Source organism: Mustela nivalis (assembly GCF_964662115.1).
Source record: "Mustela nivalis genome assembly, chromosome: 3".
NCBI classification, from domain to species: domain Eukaryota; kingdom Metazoa; phylum Chordata; class Mammalia; order Carnivora; family Mustelidae; genus Mustela; species Mustela nivalis.
The window spans coordinates 63,830,095-63,845,214 of record NC_139022.1 but is presented as its reverse complement, the minus strand read 5'-3'; the positions used below and the strand labels follow the sequence as shown (position 1 = coordinate 63,845,214).

Below are 15,120 nucleotides of genomic sequence, written 5' to 3'. Positions count from 1 at the left end.
AAGATTCTCTCTCTCCCTCCTTCTGCTCCTCACCTACCTCAAAAGAAAAAGATAAAGTTATATGAACGTAATAAAATAATTGGGTAGGTTTTTTTTTTATCTATTCTCAGTAAAGCTCAGAAAACATAACTATTATTTCTTGACAGTTTAGGTTCAGTTGATGATATTGTTTTTAGGTTCACATATATTTTTGGTCAATCTTGATTTTTTCCTTTTAAGAAAATTGTCCAGCATATCGAAACATTCAACATCATTACAAAATCAACATAATTTCTGTTTCTTTTTGATTTCTCAACTACATTTAGTACTCATGCTTTCTTTTTATTAGTTTGTTGACACATTCATCTTTTTTTCTAAGTTCTCAACAGAAACCAGGATGGAGTGAAGGATAAAGTGTTAAAAGAAGGAAACTATCAACCAAGAATTCTAAATACAACAAAATTATCCCATCAAAAATAAATGCAAAATAAAGCTGTTTCCAGATAAACAAAGACATATAATTTGTTGCTAAAATGCCTGCTTTAAAGGAAGTACTAGAGGAAGTCCCTCAAGTTGAAAGGAATAATACTGGATAGTACCTAGAATTCACAGGAGAAATATAGTACCATAATAGATAAATATGTGGGGCAATAGTTATAAAAGACTGCATAAACACTCCCTTTTCTCTCAAATTCTCTGCAAGACATAAGATTATATAAAGCAATTATGGCAACTCTATGGTTGGGTTTAAAACATAAATAGATTTAATATGTATGGCAAGAATAGTACAAAAGAGGAGGGAGAAAATGGAATGATATAGGAGCAAAGTTTCTATATTCTAACAAAACTTAGTATTAATCCTAAATTGCAAAGAGTTGCATATTTTAATATCTAGAGCAACCACTAAAAAAATAGCTCAATCATAGGCAACTGATGGATCACTAAATTCTACCCCTGAAACTAATGATACACTATATGTTAACTAAATTGAATTTAAATAAAAATTTTTAAAAATTGCTCAAAAAGAGTATAATTTCTCAAATTGTGCAAAAAGAGAAAAAAGTCAGTTGAGAGGTTAAAATATTCTGTAACAGGCCAAGTCTTGTTCAGCTACCAAACTGGACTACCACACTAAAAGAGATTCAATACATGCTCTTAATTTTATAAGGTTTATGTTTGGACACAACAAAACTTTCTTTCAGTTCTGAAAATGCTCTAAAATCTCCTTCCCGCTTTGGAGTCTGTGTATGTATGTAATATCTGACACTGATAAGTATTACCCAGGTTTTCCTTGATATGAAAAAAAGTTTGGTTGAATTAACTTATGACACATTCTTAGTCACATTTTAATGGTAATTTTAGCTGAGTTATTTATACAAAATGATTAAAGATAATTTTTCATCCACATATAAAAATTAATATGAACATGAATTATTAATATAAATATTCATATGTATTTCATATTTTCACAACTCAGGATACCTAAGTATACTTTCCTTATGTCAATTTAAGTTCATGGCAACAGAAAACAATAAACCAGTCTGGATGATTAAGTTTCTGAAACTAATACAGTTCTGTTGCAATAAAATCTAATACATTAGTTACTCTGACATCCTGTGAAAAGGTTCATGATGGGTACATGTTACTGACCTTTAGTTACTCTAAAATATACATGGAGCTATACTATCCTAACTTGGGGTATTGAATATAAGCATTAGTTAAGCTCCTTAATGGAGTCAGGTTGCAGTGGGAAGAAGTAAAATGTAGCAAAATTTTGTAGTATGCAAAATTCAAACTGTACAATTATTCATCAGTGCACTATATACGCTAATACTGGGAAAAGTTCAATATGTATTAAGTAAAAGAATGAACACAGTTTGCATAGATCTACATATATTTTTTCCATTCTTTTCAACTATTCCTAAGCATAAATTTACTGATAGATTCCTCATAATTTCAGTGTGATGTTCTTTCAAACATGTTCATTTCTGTGGGTGAGGGGAAATCTGATGATGACATCTTGAAACAGTAAAAGTTTGATTCTGACATATTCCTACAACAAAATAGAAAATATACTTTAATCATTAAAAAGAAGTAATATGTACATTGATGTTACCTGGAAAAATGTTCTTCTTCATATACCATTTAAACATAGTCTGGAAATGTGTGAGGAAACTCCATTATTCTTGACATCAAAGGTCAAGTTCTCGTTAAAATTCCTATGTAAGAACTTGCTAAAATTCTCCCTCTTATAAAGTAGATACCCAATGAAACCAGCAGACGCCCTGCTTTATATAGACACAGGACATCTACTCAAAGCTTCCGCAAACTGGCTACCTTAACATCATTATAACCACCACCTCCATCATCATCATCATCATCATCATCATCATCATCATTATTGAGTACATCTAGCTGGACTGAACAGGTCTGAATCAAGGCAGTGATCATTTGTCACTGATATGAAACTTCTAGGTACAATGGAGGGCTGAGTCTGCAGAATTTGAGTACGGAAAAAGCATGACCATTATGAAGAATGATACCTAAGATATGTTACATTTTCAGGCAGCTATCTTTGTTCTTATTTTTTCCAAATACTATCAGGCAGAAAGACATTGATTGAGAGAGATGGAGAGAAGTCAATGCGAAGTATATATATTACTTTCTTTTTAAATTTTCTTTTTTAAAGTAAGCTCTATGCCTAATGTGGGGCTTGAACTCACAACCCTGAAGTCGAGAGTCACATGCTCTACTGAGTGAGCCAGCCAGGTACCCCACATGTACCGCTTTTTCAGTCTGCTAAAATAAAACAGATTGATTATACTTATTTCCATTGCTACACAGAACAATTACAGTAGTTTAAATTACTTATTTTAATAATCTGGAATAATGACATTTGAGCGATCAGCAAAAATATGTTATACTGAGGGGAATAAAACTCCATCTCAGATTAAGAACAACTTAGAGATGTGTGTCAAGATGAATTAACTATTTTTAGTGACAGAGATATAGCTGGCAAGCAATTCAATGTATTTAAACAGTCAGGTTTGCCTTTTCTTACCATGAATGTTCTGTTGAACTAGTTAGTGAGAAGAATTTGTAAAATTCCAACAGAAATACAGACCTAGCCATATTTTAAATCAGCTGTTATAGAATGAAAAAATTAATGTAACATATATAGACTTAGGGGATTTAGTATCAAATCATCAGGTGTGAAGGCTGAAATTCAGGGGGTCAAATTTTTTTTGATTTTTTAAAGATTGTATTTATTTATCTGACAGAGACACAGTAAGAGAGGGAACACAAGCAGTGGGAGTGGGAGAAGGAGAAGCAGGCTGCCCATGGAGCAAGGAGCCCAATGTAGCACTTGATCCCTGACCTGAGCCAAAGGCAGACACTTGCTTAATGACTGAGCTACCCAAGTACCCCAGGGGGTCAAATTTAAAGAATTTTAATGTTTGGAAATCAGTGATGGAGAGGCTCAAGTCAGAACTTTGAGAAATAAAAAAACTGAAAGGGAGAGTAGTTGTAGAAAAAATATCATCTCTGCATATACCATATAACTGGTAACAAGCTAAAGTTGTAAAAAAAAAACTTCAAAATTTTGTCCTCATGTTTCATTATTTATAGAAATTTAGAATGAGTCTCAGGTAGGTTTTCCCCTTTGAAATCAAGGAATTGGAGAAAAAAAGCACATAAAAACCATTTTAATTCAGTATTTATTGAAGATTGTAAAGAAGATAAGGGGGTAAGAAAAAAATATAAGAAAAGTTCTAATGATTGAAGAATGAATGAAGATGTTCATTCTCAATATGATTATTTCAAAAGAAGATCAAATATTTCTGATAAAATTATTAGAATAGGTGAGTTTAACAAAGTTGCTGAACTTACTATCAACAAACTTTATATTTACATTTATCAACAAAGAGAAAATAAAAATTTATATATAATATTTATAACAGCATTAGATATCACAATAATGTAGAAATAAATTCTAAAGTAAGATGAACAAGACACCTTGTAGGTATCTAACATGAAAATACATTAAGGAAAATCAGAGACCCAAGGAGGAATATAACAAATCATAGCTTGAGAGACTTGATATTATGAAAATAATAATTACCTCCAAATTAATCTATAGATACAATGCAAATTCAATCAAAATCTTAACACCTCCATTAAAAATATATATATATTGAAAGCTAATCCTAGAAATATTTTCATGACTTTGGGATAGGGAAAGATTTCTTTAACAGGGAAACAAAACTAGTATTCAGAACGTTTCATAAATCTTACCACATAAAAACAGGGGCACTTGGGTGGCTCATTTGGTTAAGTGTCCAACTCTTGATTTTGGCTGTCATGATCTCAAGGTCCTGAGATCAAGCTCTGCATCAGACTCTGTGCTTAGTGGGGAGTCTGCTTGAGGTACTCTTGCTCCCTCTCCCTTTGGCCCTACCCCACTCTTCTCTTTCTTTCTCTAAAATAAATAAATCTTTTAAAAAATAAATTGTATTGTGGGGCGCCTGGGTGGCTCAGTGGTTTGGGCTGCTGCCTTCGGCTCCGGTCATGATCTCAGGGTCCTGGGATCGAGCCCTGCATCAGGCTCTCTGCTCCGCAGGAAGCCTGCTTCTCTCTCTCTCTCTCTCTCTCTCTCTCTCTCTCTCTGCCTGCCTCTCTGCCTACTTGTGATCTCTGTCTGTCAAATAAATAAATAAAATCTTAAAAAAAATAAAAAATAAAAAACAAATTGTATTGCATAAGAATCACTGCTATTTTTTAAAAAAATCATTCAGAAAGTGAAAAGGCAAGCCAAGGAATTTAAGAAGATATTTGCAACAAAGGGTTTAAGTCTCCCATCCATTCACACAACTCTTCACACATAAATTTATATTTTTCAAACAAAACAATAAAGACAAAAGATCTTTATAAAAATAGGTAGGATGCTTAAAGTCATTTTACCAAAGATGCTATCCAAATTCTTTATATATATATATATACACACACACACACACATATAAAAATATGTATATTATATATAATATATATAAAGATTTATGTATATTTATAATATATATTATAATATATAAGTACATATTTATATTATATATTAATATAAAATATTACATTAAAATATATAATTATATATTCTATAGGATGTTATGCATAATGAATTATAATAATATATATTTTTATATAATAATATATATTTATAGGGGCGCCTGGGTGGCTAAGTGGGTTAAGCCTCTGCTTTCAGCTCAGGTCACGATCTCAGGGTCCTGGGATCAAGCCCAGCATCGGGCTCTCTGCTCAGCAGGGATCCTGCTTCCCTGCTCTCTCTGCCTGGCTCTGCCTACTTGTGATCTCTCTCTGTTAAATAAATAAATAATTAAAAAAATAATAATATATATTTATAATAAAAAAAAATCACCAACGTGCCTGGGTGGCTCAGTGGATTAAGCCTCTGCCTTCAGCTCAGGCCATGATCTCAATGTCCTGGGATCGAGCCCCACATCAGGCTCTCTGTTCTGCAGGGATCCTACTTTCCCCCCGCCCCGCCTGCCTCTGTGCCTACTTGTGATCTGTCAAATAAATAAATAAAATCTTTTAAAAATAATAATAATAAAGACTCACCATCATTAGTAATCATACCTACCAGAATGGCTAAAACCACATTTGTATTGGTGAAGATATGATAAAATGAAAACTCATACGTTTTGGCAGGAATGTAAACTGGTACAATTTTGGACAATAGCTTGGCACAATCTAAAGGTGAATATATGTATATTCTGACCCAGCAATTCTACCTGTAGGAATACACACAGTATACCCCACACAAACATCAAGATTCATGGAGGTTAATGGTGCCAGCCATATTTTTCAGAATAGCTAAAAACCGGAAACAATCCAAATGTTTATCAACAGTGAAATGGATAATAAATTGGATATAATCATATAAAATGATATACAGAAAAAAGGGAAAACTTCAGTTATATTCAACTGCATAGATGAATCACAAACAATGTTGAGCAAAAGCATCTAGAATGAAAAGAAAAAATGTATGATTTCATGTGTGTACTTTTTAAAAAGAAAGTTTTTAAGAATAAAAATAATAAGTTTTGGAAAGGTCATGGAAGATCTGGAACCTTTGTGAATTGCTGGTGGGAATGTATAATGCTGTAGTCACTGTGGAAAACAGTATGGTAACAGTTCCTCAAAAAATTAAACACAGAATTACCACATGACACAGCAATTCAACTCCTGGGAAGCTATCTAAAAGGACTGAAAACAGGGACTAGAACCGAAAACTGTACACCCATGTTTATGGCAACATTTTTCACAATTGCCATGAAACGAAGAAACCCAAGTGTTCATCAAAAGAAGAATACACAGAGGAGGAGCTTGGTAAGATGAAAGAGTAGGAGGACCATGAGCTCACCCAATCCGACATTTACAACCAGACATCATCCACATCTGAGTAAGTAAACCAGACAGCAATCCAAAGACGGGCAGAACAAACTGAAGAACTAAATATAAAGAAGAAGCTGCATCTGAAAGGTTAGAAAGGTCAAAAAGGCAGAGGGAGGCTGTCTACAAGAGAAAGGCAGCTGTGCACAGGGAGTGAGCAGAGCAACAGGCCCTCACACCAGGGAGCTCACACAAGGGAGACTAATCGCCTGTAACCTTTGGCTTTGAAAACCAGAGGGGCTGAATTCCATGAGTTTGTATAACCAATTGACTTTAAGTTTGGAGCTTTAAAAGTCAGCTGACTCAGCACTGGGGGAGCATGAAGAGTGAGTGATAGCTGGGTCACTGCCCTTAAAGAGACAACAGGCTACAAGGACAGGCAAAATGAATGTGGCAGTTTACAGAATGCCAGGGATAAACGGGAGACAGATCTGTTCAGTTTGATTTCAGAGTGTGTTGGAGACCTTCTCCCCAAATGAGGAAGCTGGCAGGTGCTACTTTCCTCCCCCGCCCCCAACACACATAAACACAGGGCCAACGTAGGAGGTAGGGCCATAGACACTTGCTACCTTAACTGCTAGCAGTGTGCCAGGCCCACAAGTTCTCCTGAGGACTTGCCCCCTCCAAGTCTGCGAGCCTTGGCCTGGACTTTAAGGCAATTTTTTTTAAAGCCATGGGCACACCCAGCCCAGCCACTGCAGGCACACGTATACAGCTGCCACAGCACACAACACCCGGTCACTGCCTAGTACCCAACAGCCAAGTGCCCCCAGCCACTATGGGGCATGAAGCCCAGCCATGCCCAGCCATTGTCATGTGTTATGTCCAGCATCATGCCCCATGAATGCTCAGTGCATAGTCCCAGAAATCACAGTGCTTCAAAGGATCTGGCATAGGACTAGGGGCACAACAAAAATTTTGCTACCACCACCACCCTGCTCCCAAATTGCCTAGTAGGCACGCCCCCCTCAGAGCAAGCCTGCCTGAGTCCCACAAACACCACAGAGAATGACAGGCCACAACAGGGGAGGAGGCAGTGCATACAACTGCACTGATAGGAAAAGTGACTCATTTATAACAGCAGGTTATCAGCAACACACACAGGATACTCTCCTGAAGTGCCAAGTTCTGGTGAACAGAGGACACTGCACTACAGGGCCCTGCAGGACCTCTTCTTCATAAAGTCACTCTTTCTTTCTTTTTCTTTCTTCTTTTCTTTCTCTTTCTTTCTTTCTCTTCATCTCTCTCTCTTTCTCTCTCTCTCTTAGATTTATTTATTTTAAAGACAGTCTGTGAGCATGCATCAGCAGGGGAAAGGACAGGCAGATACAGAATCCTCAAGCAGACTCCCCATTGAATGGGGAACCCAACACTGGGCTCATTCCAGGACGCTGAGATAGGGACCTGAGCCAAAACCAAGAATCAGCTGCTTAACTGACTTAGCCATCTTGGTGCCCCCATTAAGTCCCTACTTTCAAGAGCACAAGACATAGTTGGCCTTCTTAACACACAGAAACAGGCACAGAGAGGCCAACAAAATGAGCAGAGAAATTTATCCCAAATGAAAGAACAGGACAGGGCCATGGCCAGAGATCTGAGTGAAACAGATATAAATAACAAGCTTGGTAGAGAATTTAAAGTAGTGATTATATGTATACTCACAGGGCTTGAGAAAAGAGCAGAAGACCAAAGTGAGACCCTTAACACAGAGATAAGAAATAACCTAGCAGAGGGGTGCCTGGGTGGCTCTGTCAGTTAAGTGTGCGCCTTTAGCTCAAGTCATGATCTTGGGTTCCTGGGGTAAGCCCTGTGTTAGGAATCACTGCTCAGCGGGCAGTCTGCTTCTCCCTCTTCCCCTGACACTTCCCTCTACTCATGCTCTTTTTTAAAAGGCGAAAGATTTATGTGATCTGAAGAGAAACCAGAGTATCTCTCTCTTTTAAGTAAATAAAATATTTTTAAAGGAACTAACATAGCAGAGATAAAGGGATCAATAAATAAAATAAGAAACATGCTTGATGGAATGAACAACAGACTAGAAGAAGCAGAGGAATGAATTTATGATCTAGTAAACATAGTAATGGAAAATAATCAAACTGAAGGAAAGAGAGAAAAAAGAGTTAGGCAACATAAGAATAGACTTAGGAAAATCAGTGACTCCATCAGATAACTTTAGTATTACAGGAGTTCCAGAAGAAGAGAGAGAAAGGGGGCAGAAAAATTATTTGAAGAAATAATAGTTGAAAATTACCCTAATATGGGGGAAGGAAACATATCAAAATCCAGGAGGCACAGAGAACTCCCACCAAAATCAACAAAAGCAGACCCACACCAAGACACATTCTATTGAAACTGGCAAGATACAGTGATAAAGAAAATAATTTAAAGCAGCAAGACAAAAGAAGATAGCAAATTACAAGGGAAAACTCATAAAGCTAGCCGGAGATTTTTCAACAGAAACTTTGCAAGCCAGAATAAAGTGGCATGATTTATATACTCAATGTGCTGAACGGGAAAAATCTACATCCTCTCTCCAGTAAGGCTATCATTCAGAACAGAAGGAGATACAGACTTTCCCAGACAATGACTAAAGTAGTCCATGGCCACTAAACTGACCCTGCAAAAAACATTAAAGGGGACACTTTGAGTGAAAGAGAGAGACCAAAACTGAGAGTATAAAGTTAAGAGATGCAAGAAACAGTAAAGAAGAACATTTCTATAAAAAAAAATTAGTCAAGGAACTCACAGAATAAAAGCGTATAAAATATAACATATACCTAAAACGTGGTGAGAAGAGGAGGAAAGAATGGGTTCACATTTAAATGACCATCAACTTAATAGAGACTGTTATTTATGCAGAAACATTATATACAAACACAATAGTAACCATATACCTAAAACTACTAGGGTTGCCTGGAAGGCTCAGTCAGTTGAGTGGCCAACTCTTGATTTCAAGTCAGGTCATGATCTCGGGATCATGAGATAGAGTCCCTCCATGACCAGTATGGAGCCTGTTTGGCATCTCACTCCTCCTCTCCATTTGCCCATCACCCTACTGCCCTCTCCCCTGCTGCCTCGGTCTCTAAAACAAAGCAAAACAAAACAAAAGCACAATAAATACACAAAAAATAAAGAGAAAGTATTTCATATATATCACTAAAGAAAATCAGAAATATGAGAGAAAGATAAGAAAGGATCAGAGAAAACCTTCATAAACAACCACAAAATAAATAATAAAATGATAATAAATACCTATCTATCAATAATTATTTTGAATGTATATGAACTAAGCACTCCAATCAAAGACATAGGGTGACAGATGGATTAAAAAAAAAAAACCAAAAAACAAAAACCAGATCCATCTATATGCTGCCTAAAAGAGACTCACCTAAGACCTAGACACCTGAAGATTGAAAGTGAGGGGATAGAGAAACACCTATCACACAAATGCATGTCCAAAGGAAGTTGGAGTAGCAATACTTTATTGGACAAAATAGACTTCAAAACAAAGATTGTAAGAGACAATAAAGGACACTATATTATTTTTTGAAAAGATTTTTATTTATTTATTTGACACAGAGAGAGACCATAAGTAGGCAGAGAGGCAGGCAGAGAGAGAGGGGGAAGCAGGCTCCCCACTGAACAGAGAGCCTGATGTGGGGCTCGATCCCAGGACCTTGAGATCATGACCTGAGCCAAAGGCAGAGGTTTAACCCTCTGTGCTACCCAGGTGCCTCAGGGCACTATACTATTATAATAAAAGGGACATTCCAACAAGAATATATAAAAATTTGAACTATTCATGCACCAAACGCAGGAGCACCCAAATCCATAAAGCAGTTAATAACATATAGGAACTAATTGGGGGGAAAGGGGAGCTAATTGATAAGAACAACGTAATAGCAGGGGATTTTAACACCCCACTCACAGCAATGGAAGATCACCTAACAGAAAATCAACAAGGAAACAATGGCTTTGAATGACACACCGGATCAAATGGATTTAACAGGTATATTCAGAACATTCCACCCTAAAATAGCAGAATACACATTCATTGTAAGTGTGTATGGAACATTCTCCACGATACATTATACATAAGCCCACAAAACTAGTCTCAACAAATTCAAGAAGATCCATGTCATATCATGCTTCTTTTCTGATTGAAACACAATGAAACAAGAAGTCAATCGCAAGAAAAATCTGGAAAGACTACAAATATATGGAGGTTAAGTAATATGCTACTACACAATGAATGGGTTAATCTGGAAATAAGAAGTAAAGAAGTACGTGGAAACAAATCAAAGTGCAAAGATCCAAAACTTTGGGGATGCAGCAAAAGTGGTTCTAAGAAGGATTTTATAATAATACAGGCCTCTCCAAGAAGCAAGAAAAATCTCAAACAACCTAAAATTATACCTAATGGAGTTAGAAAAAGAAGAAAAAAATAAAACCTAAAACCAGCATAAGAAAAAAAAATTATGATTAGAGCAGAAATAAATGATAGCAAAAGTTTATTTTATATATATATAAATATATTTATATATATATATAAATATATTTATATATATATAAATATATATATATATTTATATAAATTATATTTATATATTATATATATATATTTATATATATATATATTTTTTCATTCATTCATTCAATAGAACAGATCAGTGAAACCAGGCACTGGTTCTTGGGGGGGGGAATCAGTAAAATTGATAAACCTTTAGGCAGACTAATCAAGAAAATAAACAAGGGAGAGACAAAGAACTCAAATAAATAAAATCACAAAGGAGAGCGGAGAAACAACCACCACACCATAGAAATACAAAAATTTTAAGAGAATATTATGAAAAACTATATGCCGACAAATTGAACACCTAACAACAGCTAACAAACATGTGAAAAAGTGCTATTACTTAACATCAGAGAAATGCAAACACAACTACAATGATATATCACTTCACACCTGTCAAAATGACTAAAATCGGGATCACAAGAAACACCAGGTTTTGGGGAGAATATGGAGAAAAAATTAGACTTGTGCACTGGTTGGTGGGAATGCAAACTGGTACAGTCATGCTGGGAAACAGTATGGAAGTTCCTCAAAAATTTAAAAATAGAACTACCCAGCAGTCCAGCAATTGCACTAGTGGGTATTTACCCCAAAGGATAAAACATTAATTCCAAGGGATACATAAACCTCTATATTTATAGAAGCATTATTTACAAGAGCCAAGATACAGAAGCAGTCCAAGTGTGCACTGACTAATAATGAATGGATAAAGATGTACTCATATATATTAGATTATTATTCAGCTATAAAAAGAATGGAATCTTGGTCATTTGCAACAACATGGATGGAGCTAGAGAGTACAATGTTAAGTGAAACAAGTTAGATAAACAAATACCACAAGCTTTCACTCATATGCAGAATTTAAGAAGCAAATGAGCAAAGGGGGGAAAAAAAGGAAACAAATCAAGAAACAAACTCCTAATTATAGAGAATAAACTGTTGATTGCCAGAGGATAGATAGTAGGAGGATGAGTAAAATAGGTGATGGAGATTAAGGAGTACACCTGTCCTGATGAGCACCAGCCAATGTGTGGAATTGTTGAATCACTATACTGGACAGTTGAAACAAATAGAACACTGTATGTTGACTGATATTAAAGTAAAACGTTAAAAAAAAAAAGGTTGCAGAAATAATATGGATCTATACACAGAAGAAATACTATGCAGCCTTAAAAAGGAAGGAAATAGAAATCATGACACAAGATGCAACATTGATAGCCTTGAAGAAATTATACTTAGTGAAATAAGCCAGCCACTGAAGGGCAAACATAGTTTAATTCTACTGATGAGGCAGGTAGAATGGTCACATTCACAGAGATAAGGGCTAGCAACAGAGAGAAATAGGGGGCTATTTTTTAACTGGTTTAGTTTCAGTTTGAGAATGTGAAAATGGATGGTTCTGGAAATGGATGGTAGTGAGGACTATACCATAGTGTGGATCTACCTAACGCTGCTCAACTGTACACTTAAAAGTGACTAAAATGATACATTTTATTTCTATATACTTTACTACAATTACAAAAAAACATAAACCTGGACTACAGTGTTAAAAGGAAGACAGTAGTTAATTTTAGGGGAGAAGGGAGAGGTCAGGGTTTGTAAGGGAGCAGTGGGGGGGTACTTCAAGGATGCTGGCAATGTTATAGTCCTAGTTGTTGGTTATCAGGGGTGGTTAAACGAATGGGCCTTTAGGATAATTTGTAGAGCTTCACATTTAAGTTTTATATCATTTTCTGAGTGTTATACCTCTATAATAAAAATCTTTAAAAACATATGTATGACATACATACATGTTCACAGAAAACAAGATATTCACATCGTGTGTCATTTCAACTTGCATTTTGCCAGCAGTCTGAGGTGAAAAGGATGTGGGCTTTGGAGCTAGCCACCAACTTTGGACTCAAATCCCAGCCTGCCCATGTACAGACTGTGTGACATTCGGCAAATGCTTACCTTCTTTGAACCTACTTTCCTATCTTTGTAAGTAAGAACCTGACAAGTGTTTTATAGAAAGTTTTTTGAGGATTAAAAGTTTATATATAAAAATATACAGCATGTTGCCAGTCAAGGAACAGTGCTTTAAACATATCAGGCTCTGTTTTCTTTCCTTTAGGAGAATTTCTTCACATTTTAAATCTGTTATAATTGGAGAGTCAAGAATACTTTTGTGGAGAAACCAGCTCCAAAGAGTACAGATAAAGTTGAAAACTGCCCCAAATTAAGTTATTTGAGAAAAGTTGTGTATTTCACTCTCTCATTTTAATTGATAAAATTAAAAACAAGTAGATTGGATTCATAACTTCGCTGTGAGGGTATCAAGCTAAATTTTTAAAAAGCGGACAGGCAGTAAAGACATGAAACAACAATTAATCAAATATTTTTAAAGAGCTATTTATTTGAATAATAAAAGAGAAAAATCTTCCTTTTAAGAATTGCTACTACTTAACATTTTTAAAGAATCCTTTTGTGTTTAAAAGACAATGGGACAGTCTTTAATTTTTTTCTGTATCATTTATGGAGGTTTAACTGTACATCGTACAAATGCTCCCAGTTTCACCCAAATCTACTGTTAAATTACCTATGTAATTATTCCAGTAGAAATCATTATACTTTTTTATTATTAATTTTATTAACACTTTACTGGTGGGAGTGTGGATGTCTCTTTAAATGTGGTTCAGAGTTGTTAGTACAACAAAGGAACATTGCTGCATTATTTTTAAAGGGGGTATATCATTATTAAAAATAAGAAAAATTATCTGTCACTAACAATGTAGACAAAAAAGAAAAAAGGTCATGAGGGCTTACTTCAAGACATACTTTCCAATGACCCCAATGACAATATTGTTTTATTCATACTTCCATTAAAATGAAGTTTAGTCAGTTGTATATTCCACCTACGATGAGACTATGATGTGACAGCTCTTCTAGTCTTTGTCAACAAGAAGAGTTGCTCAAAGTTATGTACTGACATACATAGACAGCAAAATGGGGCGGGGAGACAATCCTTGAGGATGTTCAAACAAATGTTTTGAGGCTAATATGAGCATAGAAAACTGTATGTAAATGGAACTTACAAGTACGTATATCTTTTCATTGGAAATTTAACTTTTATCATTACTGTACTTGTCTATGTGTCATATAATATTATTTCCTATTCTCCATCACACTTACTTAAGTAAGGATTGCAGATGGGATAGAATTTTTAATACTTCAGTTAACTCTCAGTACATAATTCTCATTCTTTCATTTCTTACTACTTTCTTCTATTGCTATTGATCCTCCCACTATTTTCAAATCAAAGTAAGTCATTATTGAGGGCAGCTTCTGTGCAAGTATTTACACCTAAAATAAATCAGCGTGAGGTCTTTCTCACCAAGAATTTCCAGAAGAAACTTGGGGGTATACAAACTGTAAAAATATCAAAGTTTATTCAATTTTATTGGGGCAACCATAACACGGGCCACAAAGTAACTTATTAATTTCTAGTTGTAACAAATCCATCCCTTGCCCTGCCTCCCACCTAACTCTTTTAAAGTAATTCTTCAGTATCAACTTAAAGTCAACATAGAGTAGTAATCACAATATTTTATGGGAATTTATTATATATAACCTACTCTACTATTTTGGCAGAAGAGAGACTGACAAGGGATGTGAATTAGGGTATAACTCTCTGAGTATAAATTGTGATTTCTGTCTTCTTTTGACATTCCAGTCTATGTGGCGCAAATATCCCTATTTTTTTCCCAAGGGACAAAGAAACAATTTAAAGAGATGAAAAATAACACACTTCATTTGCCTTAGGCTTAATTAGAATTGGCAATAGAGGAAAGCATTTAACCCAGGTAAACAATTTCATAGAGGATGTTGTAAAAATCCAGTTATTTTAAAGAATGTTTCTGCCTTTTCCCATATTAAAACATTTTAAAAAGATAACACAAGGCTATGAAATAATGTTAGAACCTCATAACTGCTTTCTAGTCAATGAAAATATGATTTATAACTGTTTATGAACAAGCTATGTCTCCACTTTTTTGCACGCTCTGCTCTTTCCTACACTAGAGAAAGATATCCAGACTTATTACATAGGTGCCTTGGCGTAT

The 15,120-nt window shown here is 35.3% G+C and overlaps 1 protein-coding gene across 7 annotated transcripts in view; it reads right to left on the bottom strand.

The window, feature by feature from the left end:
• KIAA0825 overlaps positions 1–15,120 on the bottom strand; it is a 405,355-nt gene that overhangs the window by 164,456 nt on the left and 225,779 nt on the right. Inside the window, exon 21 of one of the 7 annotated variants that reach the window (XM_082723956.1) lies at positions 1,799–2,032. The exons of the other annotated variants lie outside the window; for them this stretch is intronic. Coding sequence (XP_082580082.1) covers positions 1,936–2,032 — 97 coding nt within the window. The 3' untranslated portion in view covers positions 1,799–1,935. Of the gene's footprint in view, positions 1–1,798; positions 2,033–15,120 lie in introns of those variants that run through there. 7 annotated transcript variants of the gene reach the window in all.